At 36.4% G+C, this 16,480-nt stretch overlaps 1 protein-coding gene across 3 annotated transcripts in view; it reads right to left on the bottom strand.

Moving 5' to 3' along the window:
• Positions 1-634: 634 nt before the first annotated feature.
• LOC111875629 (serine protease inhibitor 88Ea) overlaps positions 635-16,480 on the bottom strand; it is a 64,876-nt gene continuing 49,030 nt past the window's right edge. For all 3 annotated transcript variants that reach the window (XM_023872018.1, XM_023872017.1, XM_033750146.1), the window contains 4 exons: positions 13,984-14,283; positions 10,616-10,751; positions 9,025-9,251; positions 635-3,205 (listed from right to left, as the gene is read on the bottom strand). In XM_023872018.1, the coding sequence (XP_023727786.1) occupies positions 2,918-3,205; positions 9,025-9,251; positions 10,616-10,751; positions 13,984-14,283 (951 nt within the window). In that variant the 3' untranslated portion in view covers positions 635-2,917. The remainder of the gene's footprint in view (positions 3,206-9,024; positions 9,252-10,615; positions 10,752-13,983; positions 14,284-16,480) is intronic.

Here is a 16,480-nt window from a genome sequence, read left to right as displayed (position 1 = left end):
TGCCATTCCTGCCAATTGCATTTTCATTTTACTAGTTAATAATTACTTTAGAATAAAAACATTAAATATTTGGCTGTTAATTTTATGAATATGAAGCTCATATGAAATTAAATGGATACTAATGCTGTTAATTAAAACAGTGTGAGAAAAAGTAAAATATGTTATTTATAAGTATCAGTTCTTTGAGTTCTCATTAAAATAAATGTTTTACTTAATTTTATATTAATAAGAGAGATACTTTTCATATACCTCAGAACTGAATTTATTCTTCCCGAATTGTCATTTACATTTATTGCAATAATAAAAAAAAAATACATCAGATTCAGAATTATTTTATTTCTCATTTGCAACTTGTAACAAAATACTATAATAAATTCTACAACAATTTCATTAACATTTCATTACGTCTTTATAAAAACTCATTTCAGATCTGTATATTTTCAAAGGAATGCGCAATATTATGTAATACTCAGCTAACCAAATGTCATGTTTATGAAAATCAAAGACACTTGCTTTAACATCTCTTTCTATCAACAAGCAATATCACTAATTAGAAATAAATGTTAATTTTAAACATGCAGTTATAGATCACAACTAGAATTTTTGGTTAAACTGTATATTTTGGATTTGTACATACAAGATAGCAACTACAATCCTAATTATAGGTATTTAAATAAGTTATTTTTATGTAGTAGTGAAATAATTTCCTTTCATTTTTTGGTAACACTTACAAGTTTATGAATAGAATGACAGTTGTACAGATATACTATATTGCATTAGCCATCCCTTCTGCAAACTACTGAGCTGTATGTTATCATATCCACTTACAAATTTTATTAAAAACAGCTGACATAGTAATTTATTAATGCGCAATAGACTACTTTATCCGTAATGATAAAGTTAATGCATTCTATTCATCCAGTGTCAATTCTACTGTACTGTAACACATATATTTATATCAAATTCGTAGTAATATGCCACATGCACATACATGTACATGCTCATGTGCATCCACACGCTCTCTCTCTCACACACGCGCGCGCGCACACACACACACACACACACACACGCACGCCGCTACATGCATGTATTCATTCAGCTGCTCGGTTTGGTGATTCAGAACACTTTAACTGATTATGTAAACATACTTATCAAATTTATGCTGCTCTAGGTTCACTTCAGGCAAGATCATAGCATAAAGTTTCAATATGCATAGAATTTTTAACTAGTCTGCAATTACATAAATTTTAATAAACATGATATATTTATATCCCCCCTGGTATCTCTATTTTGTTGCAGTGGTGGGGCTTGCATGCCTAAATGAACGTGAGAGCCATGCCAGTGGTAACATATGTTACCAGCAGGGCCTTCCATGTTGGACAGGTCAAAGGTGACAGGCAAAACCAAGAGAAATACCCTGGTCCTCCAGGTTGGGGGTTGGGGCATGAGGCTTACATCATCCCTGTTAAAAACATAAATTGTTATGAAACCTTAGATGACAGCCTCAGAGATATATTGGAAGGCTGTGATCTAGGAGGCCAAAGGTCACAAAGGGCTGTAGCACCTGATAAGAAGATATATTTATAGGTATCAATATTATGGAACACTTTCTTCAAATATTATTATTTATAAGCAACTACATATTTCTGGTCAAATTTGCATGAAGGAAATCATGGAAACATACAAATTTGACCCTTCCACATGTGCTTAGGAACATTTTAGATAACTATTGATTTTTTTAACTTTCCATTGTCATCTTTTCTTGCATTAATATTCAGAAGGGCTTCAAAAGAGAGATAATATATATTACCAGGCCTTAGCACTGCTACTCTTTCATTTACATTAATAAGAAACAGTAAAAACAGACAAACAAATCACTACACTTTCACAATATAAAGTTATATGGTGCAGTATGTGGTAAATCATAAATGTTATAACTGCAGTCACAATATTTTTATGAATATAATTTTGAGAACAACACAATGGCTCATCATGTAGGGATAGAAAATAAACAGAAACAAGAAGTTTATTTGTTATTACTGGGAAATGAATTCAAATCAAGAAATCTATTTATGACGGAATAGCTGTAAATTTGTTCAAAGATGAAAAGAAACTCCATGGCTTTAGTCTGCAATCAAACTATATCGACCGAGCAACCACCGCTTGTCAGCAAAGTTAGTTAGGTTAGTTCTGTTCAAAGATTAAACCAAATAAAAAAAAGTTCATGAGAAAAAAGTAAATTATTTGCACAGAATTTGTCTATGAAGATATTCGACATGAAACCCAAAACAGCTTTAAATGTTTACAAGGACAAATATCATCTGCGGCAACAGTACAGGGAAAGAATAGTGCCTAGGGAATGATATGAAGATTTAATTGACTTAATTGTAATACTTGTTCATTAAATATTTCATTTCCTCTTTCATAAACTTAAAGTATTTATCATTAAATTGCATTTCCTTCATATTCTTAAGTATGTAGAGATGTAGAAATTTGTAAGCTCGCCTTGAATCTTGAACCTGTTTAGGAAAAACCATAACTCCACAAAAAACCAAGAGGACTATGTCAAATCATGTTCTCATTCCAACATACAAAATGCTGGCTTCTTTTCATTATAAAACAGAATTCAGATGCTCTTATATAGAAAGTTACCTGATATGATAAAATTCCAGTGTCCAACAACATGTCTCCTTTGCGCACTCACAATATAATCACTGACCTCTTTGTAATTTTTTATATTAGTAGCATCTTCTACCTAATGACACTCACTATTTCACAGTTTCATTCAAGCCTCAAACTTGAAATTTTAACAACTTTATTACTTCTTCAGTGATAAAAATCCATAGTTCTACATCATATTCCAGAAGGAATTGGTTTACTGGTATGCAAGCTCTCTATACTTTAAAACTTCTCCTGTTTAATTGTTTGGGGATCTATATACACCCATGAACTGGATGGTCTGAGATGTCTTGTCAAACAGGAAGTACACGAAAGGGTGATTAGCAATAAAGCGTGCAGGTGTAAGCGGTCTTGATGAACGAAATGAGAATATGGCAGTGGCAGCTGCAGCGACTGTGCCTTGCTCATCAACGGCGATCTTTGCTTTGTGCACCGCCTCATCTAGATGCAGACCATCTTCTCCCGTGAAGCCAGTTAGGTCAGATGTGGACTGAAACAAGTCGCCAACTCCCAATCGCTCCAAAATCTGTGGAAGTATGCAAACATTATTTTAAAAATGAATAATAATGGTAGCATGGCGGAATCAGTTGTTCTTACTGGGGCCTAATGAATCTACCATGTAAAAATGTTGTGCAATGACCTGATTCCCTGACCTTCATTAAATTCCAATCAAAGGCACAATAGATCACTGTGGTCGCGGTGCAAGGGCCAAGAAGGCCCACCCCTTATACATTCAAATTCCAATCAATCTAACCTCTACTAATTTACACTCTGTTGGCAGTGGTCCTACCAGTAATTCCTTATGTACTGGTCTAATGAATGTGGCTTACTTTATTTCTTGCTCATGTATGATATAACCTTGAGAAAAAAGCCACACACAGCCTGCAGAATCACTAATTGTTTGAAGGAAGGAGAAGGCAGATAATCTTATAATATATTAGTCAGTTTTCTATTATTTGCTGCTATGGTGTTATATACTGATCATTTCATGAATTAAATGGTTGCTCAGAAGTGAAAAAACAGTGGACATAAACTGTTTCTGCATTATAAAGACCGGTTATGATCACTGAGCAACTAGGCCGAAAGTTGGACAAACAAAGGGAGAAATAGATAATAATGACTGAAAGAATTTAATTATATGACAGTGCATACAATTTCACTTCTTGTTCAGACATTTAATATCTGGAAAATGGAATAACTTAACTGTGCTAACTTTGTAAGACTGCATCATATGTTGTGCTACTGTAGAAAGTTCATGAAAGTAGATTTAGAATTATTTGTAAGAGAAAAATATATTTATACAGTGACTAGAATCCATTATTAATTTCACTTTTCTCAGATTGTTTCTCAGTCTCATATAAATTTTAAATTCATAAGGAATGTAACCCATTATACGAACATTCCTGTGTCATGCATTATTAAAATTATGACCTTGTTCATGGAGAAAGTGAAATACAACTGAAGGTCAAATTCTGATTAACTTTATCTAATGCAGCCCTCTTATAATGGCTATATCTAGTTTATATGAAATTTTGTCTTAATTTATTCAAGACTTTCTGTTTACAACTTATCATGCCTTACTCCCTTCCAACGGTTTCTTCCACTGTGCTGGTAATTCAACAGTATCACAAAGGTTTATGAACATGTCTGAGTGGTCTGATCATAAGATATTTTATAAAAATAATCATCACTAACTTCAAGAAATTGATCCAAAAATTTACATTTCTTGCTATCAAATATATTGTTAAACATCCCCCCCACCACTGTAATTTGCTCTGACTGTTATTTCATGTTTTTCAAATATCTATTTTTGCACAGGTAGTTACACTCTTGCAATTTTACACAACCTGCATGTTGTGTAACTATATAAATAACAGACAAACTTAAGTCACAAAGTATAAAAGCTCTTTGCACACAATGGCAGGCAAGGAACTGGCAGCCTCGCAATCCTATATTTTCATATAGAATATTATAATGTTATTCTGAACATGTCCAACTGTTTCTTTTGCAGTAAGGTTCTCTAGAGACTGACAATACAATTGAAAGACTTGTATTACTAAAGAAAACAGAACAATTTTTAGGTACAAAAGTCTTTCAATTAGCTTGAATATTATATTTTATTTAAAATAGCCTACAATTTGTATATTTGTGTTTATGTTCTCCAAACACAGAGAATAAATTCAAAGCTACCATAATTATTGCCTTGACAAGACTACCTGTAGTTAAGCTACACATTTAGGTTTTAATCCACAAACTTTTCATAGTCATAAGGAGTGATAATATTTCTTGAATGTGTAAACATTTCTCAGACATTAAGTATGCCAATCTAAAAAGTACCAAGGAAACTTAAGAGACCCTTTGGGCATCTCTTTACTCTACAGACTACAGTAAAAGAATGCTGCTGCCATTTTTATAAGATTACATCCTGTTTATGTTTGACTTTACATCATGAGATAAATTGTCACACAAATGTATAGTAAAAGCCATTTTTATTTTATTTCTTATTACTCATTGCATGTTTTAACTGCAAATTGCTATCAGGCGACAAACATATCTAATTTTTGCTGATATCAAAAATTTAGGAAGCAGCTAATCTCCTCAGGATTGCTATCTACTTCAGTCTGACATTAACTCTGTAGAAGGTTGGTGCACTGCTAACTGTATGAAACTCAGCATCAGTAAAACTAAAGTTATATTCTTCTCCAGGAAAACCAACATACTGATCTACGATTATAAACTTTGTCATTCTTCTGTAACTTAGAAGACCAACCTCTAAAAGAATTGGGAGTATTTATTGATGCTAAACTTCATTTCCATGGCCACTGTATTAAGTTATTGGGTATAGTCCATAGCATTACTTTCAATTTCTCATCTCTTAGAATGTATGCTCAGATTGTACACTGCATGAGTTAGATCTGAGCTCGAATATACGTCTGTAGCCTGGAATTCAATTACGTCAGCTGATGCCAACAAATTGGAATGCATCCAGCAGAGGTTTGTTTCCCTCTGTTTGAATCATTTCTTACAAATCCATTACAGTTATTCTCTTGTTCTGAAGGAGTTAGAATTGTACTCTTCGTATGAGCGGGCATCACCTCAATGCTCTCTTTCTTACTCAAGCTTATTTTGATTTCAAATTCTGCCTCTCCATTTTGGAAATTCCTCATCTCAGAGTTCCTCCTTGGTATATCAGAGATTCAGCATTATTCAGTGTCTGCTCCACATATATAAAAATTGTCCCTCTGCTAGATGTGCATGTGCTGCTAATGTTGTTTACAGGTGCACTAATATATTTGGAGCCAGGAACGTTCTTCTCAATCATTTTAATAATATGCTATATTTGTTGTTGTTGTTGTTGTTGTTGTTTTTGTTGTTGCTAAATATTTAAACTTTACATTACTCGATTATCAATAACAACTTAAGATTTGTGTTAATGAAATTATTAATAATACGTTGTTTTGTTTGTTTGTTTGTTTGTTTACTTCTCAGCATTAGTGTGTTTTTCCACCTGTGCTTGACCCTATTCTGTCTTTGAACTTATACTGTGATAGTCCATAATGTAATTACTTGTATCTAACTTGCACTGTGTCTGTAACTGGCCTTGTGGCTGCTGACTGGGTACATAAATAATAAAGAACTGAAATGAATTGAATTGAACTGAATTGAATTGAACTGAATTGAAGACTTTATACAGGGTGTCCCAGGAGGAATGTGCCAAACTTCGGGAGGGTGTTCCTTATGTTAAAGTATGCCGATATAACCCAAAACACCTATGTCCAAAGTTGAACGGTTACGGAGATAATGGCCAGAGAAGTGTCAAACTTTGACCGGGGTTACACACTTGTTGATTACAAAATAGATATTAAAACTGGCAGGAATATGTGGATTCTGTAATGTTAATAATGTACGTAACATCAAACCAACTTGTGAGTGACGGAAAGCCATAAAATTGAAGTACAAAATACTCGCTCGCCATGTCATAATTGTCCTTAGGTTTCCAAGCAGTATACATAACACATGACTGGCGTGCGATGACGTAATATGGCTGCGCTATGAGCCGACCACATAACTCTTATTATACCTACATTCACGGATAATCTCTTTTGGAATTTCGTTTCCATTATCTCATGTGGATTATTATGGGACCACGTATGCACATTTCGTAAATTATTTACACCGTCCAGGGTAAAAGACGCCTCATCACTACACATGACACATGAATGGCAAGCGCTGGTGTAACATGACTGACTGCATATTCTGCTATAAGCCAACTACATAAGTATTAAAATACAGTACCTGCTTTATAGTAATTGTTCAAAGTGTCCTCCGCCAGCTGCAATGCAGTTTTCGGCACGCATCATGAGGGATTGGGTAGCAGAAGCAATGTTGCCTGAATGGTGACGTATGTGCTCTGCCGCTGCAAAAATACGATTCCGCAGTGCTTCTCGGGAATCGACCTTAGTTTCGTAGACTAAGGTCTTCATGTGGCCCCAGAGGTAATAATCTAGAGGCGTAAGATCTGGCGACCTCGGTGGCCATGCAATGGGACCACCACGACCTATCCAGCGGTTAGGGAAGGATTCATCTAAGTAGTGTCTCACGTGCTGAGTATAATGTGGAGGAGCCCCATCATGTTGGAAGTACATTTTCCTCCTTATCGTTAACGGGATGTCTTCCAACAAACATGGTAACTCATTCCTTAGGAAGGCTCCATACGTGTTTCCAGTTAAATTGTTGTGAAACACAAAAGGTCCGATCAACCTGTTCCCAAGCACACCACACCATACATTCACAGAAAATCTCTTTTGGAATTTCGTTTCCATTATCTCATGTGGATTATTATGGGACCACGTATGAATATTTCGTAAATTATTTACACCGTCCCGGGTAAACGACGCCTCATCACTGAATAAAATGACGCTTAACAGTTCGGGATGAGCTTTTATCCAGTGGCAGAAATCCATACGCTGAGCATGGTCGCCTGGTTCCAGATGTTGTACCCTTTGATCATGGTAAGGATACAGGTCTTCGTCATGTAAAGTTCGCCACACCTGCATACGTGATACGCCGATGCGAGAGGCCATTCTACGAGTGGAGAGACGCGGACTTCTATCAATCATGCGAAGAATGTTCTCTCGTGTGTTTCTCATTTGTACATCCTCCCTTTCCGACTGCACAGAAACACTCGGAAGAGAACCAGTCTCACGCAATGTCTGGTGAATTCGCGTAAATACACTTCGAGATGGAATCCTTCGATCGGGAAAACGCCTTTGGTACTCTTCAACAGCAGCACGTGCATTGCCACCGCAAAATCCATACACAAAATGCATATCACAATACTCGACGTGTGAAAACACAAAAGGCATTTCAGCAACTCATCACACAACTAATTTACCACCCATTCACGACCCCTCCGCAACGTAATCTGTAGGCAGCGCATGAGCTTACGCTAGTGTGACTCGCGGCACTCAAGGACAAACAGATAAGGGTCTCAGCTGACAGGTACGTATAGTGCGTGGACCTGCAAGAAGACCACACTTTTCTCGGGCCATTATCTCCGTAACCGTTCAACTTTGGACATAGGTGTTTTGGGTTATATCGGCATAGTTTAACATAAGGAACACCCTCCCGAAGTTTGGCACATTCCTCCTGGGACACCCTGTATATCTCCTCATTTTAACACATTTGTGCTTATGGACCCCACACCTCCATATATATAGTCAGGTGTGTACCAACTGCTAAGCAACAGTTTGTGAAGAATCCTTAACAATGGACAGATTCTTCTCCATGGGGCCCGTGCTGCGACAATTGCTATGCAATGGTTCAGTTAACATGTTTCAACAATAAAGCCTGTGTTTTCTGCATGGTCCATGCAGAAGGTTTATAGGGGACACTGAAGGTCATTTGCACAAGTCATAGAGGAAAAGCTGTGAGTTAAGGGCACGAAGCTGCCATGGAAAGGTGTTGTGAGGATTCAGCTGTGAAGTGTTAACAGACATTGAAGACTTTATGTGCTATAGGTACAGTAATCTTGATAGTGTAAGAATTAACTGTAGTTACGACCTGTAAGTGGATAATAAACCCAATTACCAACCTGAATCCCATCTTAAGTCATTGATATATGTGACAAAGAGGTCTTGGATTACGTTAAGCTACTACTCAAGCATCCTGAAAATACTAAGGACAACAATAAATAATGTGAGATTTGATAGCTGGTCTCCAAATCCATGTTATTCTAATATTGTGCACTGAAATAACATGCTGCATTCTGAGACCATGAAATGCTGCAGGAAAAGCAAGTATCAGTTTAGTATTACTTGTATCATGCTGATCACATAAACTTACCGGTGTAAGTTCAATGGTCTCTTCAACAGTGAACTTTGGGATGGAAACTTCAACTGCTCTGGGCAGATCATCCTCCACAATTTCCTGAAGACTCTCTACAGAGAGCTGCTTGATGACAGATTCAATTCCATTTGACTTAGCATTAGGAGGCAGAATGATAAACATGCTGACTGTATTCCCTTTGTATGGCAGCTCCAGTACATGGGCACCCAGACGCTCTGATACAACTGTCAACAGAATCATTACAGATTTCAGATTCATCCGCAAATGGCACACTTATGTTAGTATATTAATCAGTTAAAATGCACGATTTGTCACAGAACATTCTACTCATCTGAAAATTTTTATATTTAACTGCCTACCTTTAAACTGTTTATTATAACAGTACAGTGAATTAAAACTCTAGTTATTGAAATAGGTTTGAATTCATCATTGTTCCGACATGTTTCAGTATGTACAATGTCAATCTCAGGGGTACATATGTACTTTGAAATACAATAGAATCTGTTGAAAGAGAAGCTTCAAAAACCTTGTTGGTGCTGGAGGTTATTAATTTATACTTTGTATTGTTAGAATAGTTTGGATAAATTGTGTGGAACTCTTTGTGGTTTCTTCAATTCATCAAATCATTTTATATGTTTATTGCAAGCTACAATTTGTTTTGACATTTACAATATACATGTGGTTATCCATTTACTACTCTTAATTCAGTTTTATGGAACAGAACGTAAGAAAAGATAATGATGAAAATTGCTGGAGTTGAAACAAGTAAAATGGAACATGTTTTGTTTACTAGCATAGTCTTCAATAATTTCAATGGAGAACCACCCATATTTAAATTGTTCTTTCATCTTGTTACATGTTACATCAATTCAGAACACAAGACATAGTTCCAAATAAATTTTGTGTCTAAATGGTATGTGTTTACAATTTTTTCTTATTTACTATATTAATTATTCATTTTTATAATCACAACATGTCTCAGCTTAGGTTATACTAATTGCCTGAGCAGAAAGCACCCTGAACTGACTTTCATCAGGTCAATTCAGAATTAAAATTTAGGAAAGAAATTTGTTGATATTTGTCATAAGGAAAGATATTTCTATTAAGAGATTTATTGGTTGGGTTCTCAAACGGTGGCAAGTTTTCAAGACATTAAAACATGTTTACAGTATTAAATGATAAACAAACTAATTGTGTCATAATTTAAAAATCAATATTCAGGAATGACCAGTTGTGTCTACTCTGTAATTCACTGAAGCAGAATGTCACTCCAGGTTGAATATTGGTAAATGGAGATGCATGTAAAGACCAGGGAATAAATCCATAAGTTTCCAAAATGTGACAGAAGTTTGACTTATAATGTAAGATAAGCTGGCAATCTTTACTCTTACAGACAACATAATACCTTTTATTGAAGAATCACCTTTATGCTTTAAAACATGACTTTTGATTATTTACATTGACACTACAGGTTTAATTTCTGTATATTCTGTCACCTATTCCTTTATGCATTTTACCCATGTATTTTTAACAAACTAAGCATAGAACACCCTTCTACAACATGCACAATTATACTGAAATTGCTTACTGTGATTGAATGTCCCTTTCTGCTTCATCATGTCAACAAGAGCCAGTTTGGAGTGTGATACATAGAACACTTCTTTGTGTGTGTGTTCTGGCAGGAACTGGGATTGCCAAAGTCCTTTGAAGTATGCTGCATTTGCCTGCAATACATTGGTTGCACTTAGGAGTTTTGTCACTATAATTTCTTACACGAACTTTTGTTAAGGAGCCATGTGAAATTTGTATTAGGCCTCTGGTTTAATATTACACAAATATGTCCATCAATCACACCAATTCTACACTTCCAATAAATGACAGGCTCGAATGTTGATAAAATCAGCTAGTTTATTAAGATTTTATTTTCTACTACATGTTTCGGTCATTTATGACCATCATCAGGCGTTTATAAACAGTAAAATGCATCGATGTTAGTTACTGAATTGTGTGTCACAATGGATCCACTGTTACTAGTTTTGTCACGTACAAGTTTTTACATATGATTACAATACTTAAATATATTAAAATACTTCTCTAAACAGGTAAAGCTCTTTTTAAAATTAATGACAACAATTATTTAAGCACTGCAACTACAAACATAAGCTTCTGTGTGACGACGGATCACAGATATGCAGCTGCTTTATCCCTAGGGAAAGAGCCCCCCATACCCAATGGATAGGAAGCTGGGTGGACCTCAGAGCCAGCCTGGACAACATGGAGAAGCAAAAATTCTTGACCCTACCAGAACTCAAAATCCGACCCCTCAGTTGTCCAGCCCACAGCCAGTCACTATAGTGACTGTGCTATCCTGGCTCAGTCATGTACAAAACATGCTTAAAAATTAAGTATGGTGGAGCAAAATTTTGAAGGTGTTTTGTGTAAACTGCCCTGTAATGTTGGAAGTTATACACATGAATGGATTATTAAACAGTAAAATTACTGATCTGGAATTTGCTCAGTCTATTCAGAAAAGAAGGATAAATGCAAGACCAAGATGACTGACAGATGCAGAGATTAATTAGAGACAGATGAGAACAAAGAACAATAACACAGGAGAATGGGCATCTGTCTTAAAGGAGGCAAAAGACTATGAAAATACAACTGCTGATTTATAGTGCATGATAGCATCATCATATAGCTATATACTGAAGACTTTGAAGGGAAAGTATATAGTTCCTACATGGAACTTCCATTTATTAGGAGATCCATGGACTAACTTCAGATTTTAAAATCATTCCAGAAAGTAATATTGCTACTCAAAACAACTTAAAATAAAATAATAATATTCATAATAAATAGATTTTCAACAAAAGTGTATTCCCTTCAAACCAAGGATGTATCAAAATGGACACTAAACTAACCATGCTTCAATGGCCATAAAGACGACAAACCAAATAACAGCTTCAAAAAACTGGCCAACATTCAGAACACAATGTAAGCATGTTACAGTGCAGATTATGATGCTGTAAAGTAACAAAAGAGCATAAGACATGTTCATCAGAGACAGGCAGTGCTCTTACAATCTCATGATTACTTCTATTAAGCATGAACTATGTTTTACAATTCTTTTCAGTTTTTACAGTTAATGTAATAACCATAATCAATAAAACCAAAAAAAAAAGATTTAGACCCGATAATTCCTGTTCCTATGTTTATTTTGTATATAATTCCTCCATTTTATTCACATGATTTCCGTTTCACTGCTGGCCAGAAGGCTAGCTATACTTATTTACATCTCTTTGTGGTTTCATGCTTTCTTCCACTCCCTGTCACACTGGTGGTTATGGCATTAAAACAGGGAATGACTGCTTCCCTACAGATCTTTCTCAAATGCACATTCATAATCATCATATTATATAACACGCTGTGTGGAGTTTAACACTACATAATTACATGCAGTTGACAGAGTGTTGTTAAATAAGTCCAGGAATAGAAAATAACCATGTAATGGAATGTGTATCCTTCATAGAAAAATATTACAGCGCACAACTCCAAAAATGGGTACTCAAATTTGCATTTCACCAGGTGAAAGAATAAATTTTGTAAAACGGTGTCATTTGTATTTAGTAAATTTTACACAGTCCATGTACAGAAAGAGAAACTTATGTACAGACACTACGATACCTTCGAAATAAAATCAAGTGTTGCTCTACAGACCAGTGCTCGTTGCTCAGTACCAAAAAACAGTGAAATCAGTCTGGTCAAGCTGGTTTTGATAAAACCGACATTCACGTTTGGATCTATAATGTAAATTACGTTATTTTTCTGAAGATACCACCTAGACACCTTTGTTTATAAAGACGGTTTCTCTGGGGGGGGGGNCATCATCATAATCACCCAGGGCAGGCTACAATAGGCAAATTAGTGGCCGCCGTGCCGAGTGGACCCAGCTGGACTCCACCTCCCACTAAGCGAATTAAAAAAATGTAAAAGTATCCCTGTAACAGGCTGTGGAGGCCCATAGGGTTGTGAGATGTTGAGGTTCCCACATTTTCCAGACAATCGGCTCACAATTTGCAGTAAGGTTGTCAGCCTTATGCGCCGGCCGCCCTTTACCCCCAAGACCATTCCAAGAATATTTCTGGTACTCATTTCTGTTAGAGGCCGAATCGATAGTGCGGCTGGAAGGATTAGGTTATTGAAAAAATCCAATGACCTCATCGGGATTCGATACCGCGACCTTCCGGCTTGTAGCATAGTGCCTCAACCAACTACGCCACCACGTGCCCATGACGGTTTCTCTAAGACACTTAAATTTAATCAAAACAGAATATGAAAAAGAATCCAACCCTCAGTTCAGGATCTAACAAAGCACGCGCGCGCACACAGATATATACAGACAGATATGTAAACATACAGGCAACATACAAAAAATTATTCTTTATAATTTTGTGGGAGAGGGGGTTTGAAAAAGTTAAATCCATCCAAATCTCAAAATCTCTTGCTTTCAGGATCACACACTACGTACATGAGAAAGTGAACTGCAGATGTATGTTACACGTACATGCATGAATTGTTTAAAGTACACGTATTTACAGGGTTAGCAATTTACTACTAGTGGATCACTAGACTGGCTGCATTTATTGTTTGAATATTCTTCTTATTACAACATTTTATTTTATTTTCACTCCAATCCGGTTCTAAATAGAAACTCGAAATTTATGTGAGATTTGAGATTTTCATGACAGAGAATATTCGCTTAAAGTTCACTGGATATGACACCATGTAGTGTGGTCGATATGTGTTAAGACCTTGAAGAAACATACTGCCTTCATCTTCTTCATCAGCTCTGAACAAAGAGGCAGTACTTTCTTCCTAAAATTTGGTATCTACCAAATTAGACGGCATCATATCCCAGAAGACCGTAATCTAGAAATTTGTGTGTTCCCATCTTACCAGCACTAGTTCCGTGTCAGGTGTGATTTTGTCTTGAGGAATGAGATCTCGAATTTGCCGCTTGGTCTGTATCTCCACCCAGTTGTTGATGTTTTGTCTTGCAGCCTCAGGATCAGCAACGAAGTCCAGGGGCTGAATATCATCCTCAAATAAATGGGCTATGCAGTCCCTCAGCTTCAGCCGTTTGGCTAGAAAGAGCTTGTTTGCTGACCGCAGTTCATAGCTCTCAGATCCGTTGATTTCTCGGATACTTTGGGAGTATTTCTCGAACCGGTAGGCTTGCATGGTGCTCATCTTGTTCTGCACAACAAAGACGACAAGTGTCAATAAACGTGCGGTTTCTTACAATGCAATAATATTACAATAGAGGCTTCAAGAAATAAGGTGTGTGGCGTTTATGATCTAGTTCCAAATTGGGGTTTTGATATTGCATAAACGAACCTTTGAGTTAAATAAAAGGCATGGACTTTTTCAACCAAGAGAATGCTTATTAGCTGGATGGAGTGTAAAGTTTTTGTGTTTTTAGCTTCTCAGGTAATTCTGAAGGAGCATCCTAAAAGAATCTTAACTGAATTCATTTTGGTGGTGTTTGACATAACTTATATGAAAATAAAAACAAGAAATTCTGGGAAGAACTAATAACCTAATTTCTTTGATATGACATTGACTGAACAGAGAACCAAGGAATTTGGGGGAGGGGACACAGAAACTCAGAAGGCCCGTTACCTAGTAACGATTGTGGGGGAAACATAAACAACAAGACGATTTCATGAGCCTCCTAACAAAAATTGTGGGTGGAAACACAAAGAGAGCAAGGTGATTCCATAAGCCACCTTTTACTTTTAGCCTACTTTCCTTATTTTGAAAAAAAAAGTAGATAAAAGGGCTTATGCCATCCCCATGCTGTCTGTGAGTATGCGTACTCACCCGTATTAACTTCTGAATGCCCGAACCAACCTTTATGAAATATGGTATGTATATCAAGGGCACCTGAACCCACTTCAACGGCGTACTTCATAAATCCGCCCTTCAGTCTGAGTTTTTGTATGTGTACCTCTCTTATCGTTACTATCGATAAAGTCTATCCCACCTTTAATTGCTAGGCAACGACCCGCTAAATATGTTCCCGCGGCAAAGAATAAATGAAACAATAGAAGAATTTGTGTGTGTGTGTGTCTGGGTTCCAAATTCACACTTCGTCGTCCCAGTATCATCTTTCTTACCTCGAAATAAGCGGCCTCCGTAGTCTAGAGGTAACGTTCCCACCTCATGACTCGTGGTACGCGGGTTCAAATACCCGGCGGGGGTCGTCGAATTTTTAAGGGCGGAAAAATTCAGGGAACAAGTCCTCCGGGAGGGACTTTAAGCTGTGTGTCCCGTGTCGTAACTTTACNCCACCCTCTCTAAATAATAATAATAATAATAATAATAATAATAATAATAATAATACCTCGAAACACATTATCTTCCAGACCATAGTGACTACTTCTCCTCCCCTCTGACGACATCAAAAGGCCTCTTACTGCGCGTTTATTATTAACTTAAAACAATTTTACAGAATTTGTCTGCATATCCACTTTTTTTTTTCTACTCTTCAGGCTACAATTTTATGATTAACCCTTAAAGCACGGTGACTGATGTGTATGCCACCTGCGTTGAAATTACATATTATACATCTTGCGCATTGAATTACTTATACACTTCATGCGGTTCTCAGATGACAGGAGCCGTGTGCTGGGTCCCAGAATAAACAACAATTATTTCCTTGAAGAGGAAGAGAGATGTCGGGTCTTTATAAAACAGATACATTATATTTTCTATGAGGTTAGAATTGAATTCTTAAATATTATTCATTTGAAATTTAAGCTGCGAAACGTTAATGATCTGTTTCAGGATCAATTGTAAAATGAGTCCATGATTCCCAACAAGCTAATTAAATTGAAACTAGCCAAGAATTAAGGGACTTCCAGTAAACCCCAGATATGATAGCAAATATGGAAAGGATAATTACATTTTTCACTAACGTATCCGTCAATAATACAACTTTAAAAACACATTAGGAACATGTTGTTCACTAAAAATGCATTTTAATATAATGACAGTTCAAATCAATAAAATGCAAGTAGACCTTTACGTAGTACATAAATTTACACATTAAAAGTGAATGTTCACACTCCTCAAATTGTCTTGATTTTTTAAATTTTTTTTTACTGATTTATACCCACAACATGTTTCGGCCTCACTGGGCCTTCATCAGGTGCATTCTATCCTCGAGTGAGATCACTGCACTGTATTTGTTTCCCGTGCTTCTCTCATGCACGTCGTTACGGGAAACAAAAGAGTGCAGTGATCTCACTCGAGGATAGAATTCACCTGATGATGGCACAATGAGGCCGAAACATGTTGTGGGTATAAATTAGTAAAAAAATGTGAAAAACCAAGGCAATTTGAGGAATGTGGGCATTCACTTTTTTTTTTCATTGGCACTACAGCCCAA

The sequence above is a fragment of the Cryptotermes secundus genome, unplaced genomic scaffold (genome assembly GCF_002891405.2).
Source record: "Cryptotermes secundus unplaced genomic scaffold, Csec_1.0 scaffold210, whole genome shotgun sequence".
NCBI classification, from domain to species: Eukaryota; Metazoa; Arthropoda; class Insecta; order Blattodea; family Kalotermitidae; genus Cryptotermes; species Cryptotermes secundus.
The sequence above is the reverse complement of the archived record's forward strand: the minus strand, read 5'-3'. Positions and strand labels throughout refer to the sequence as shown.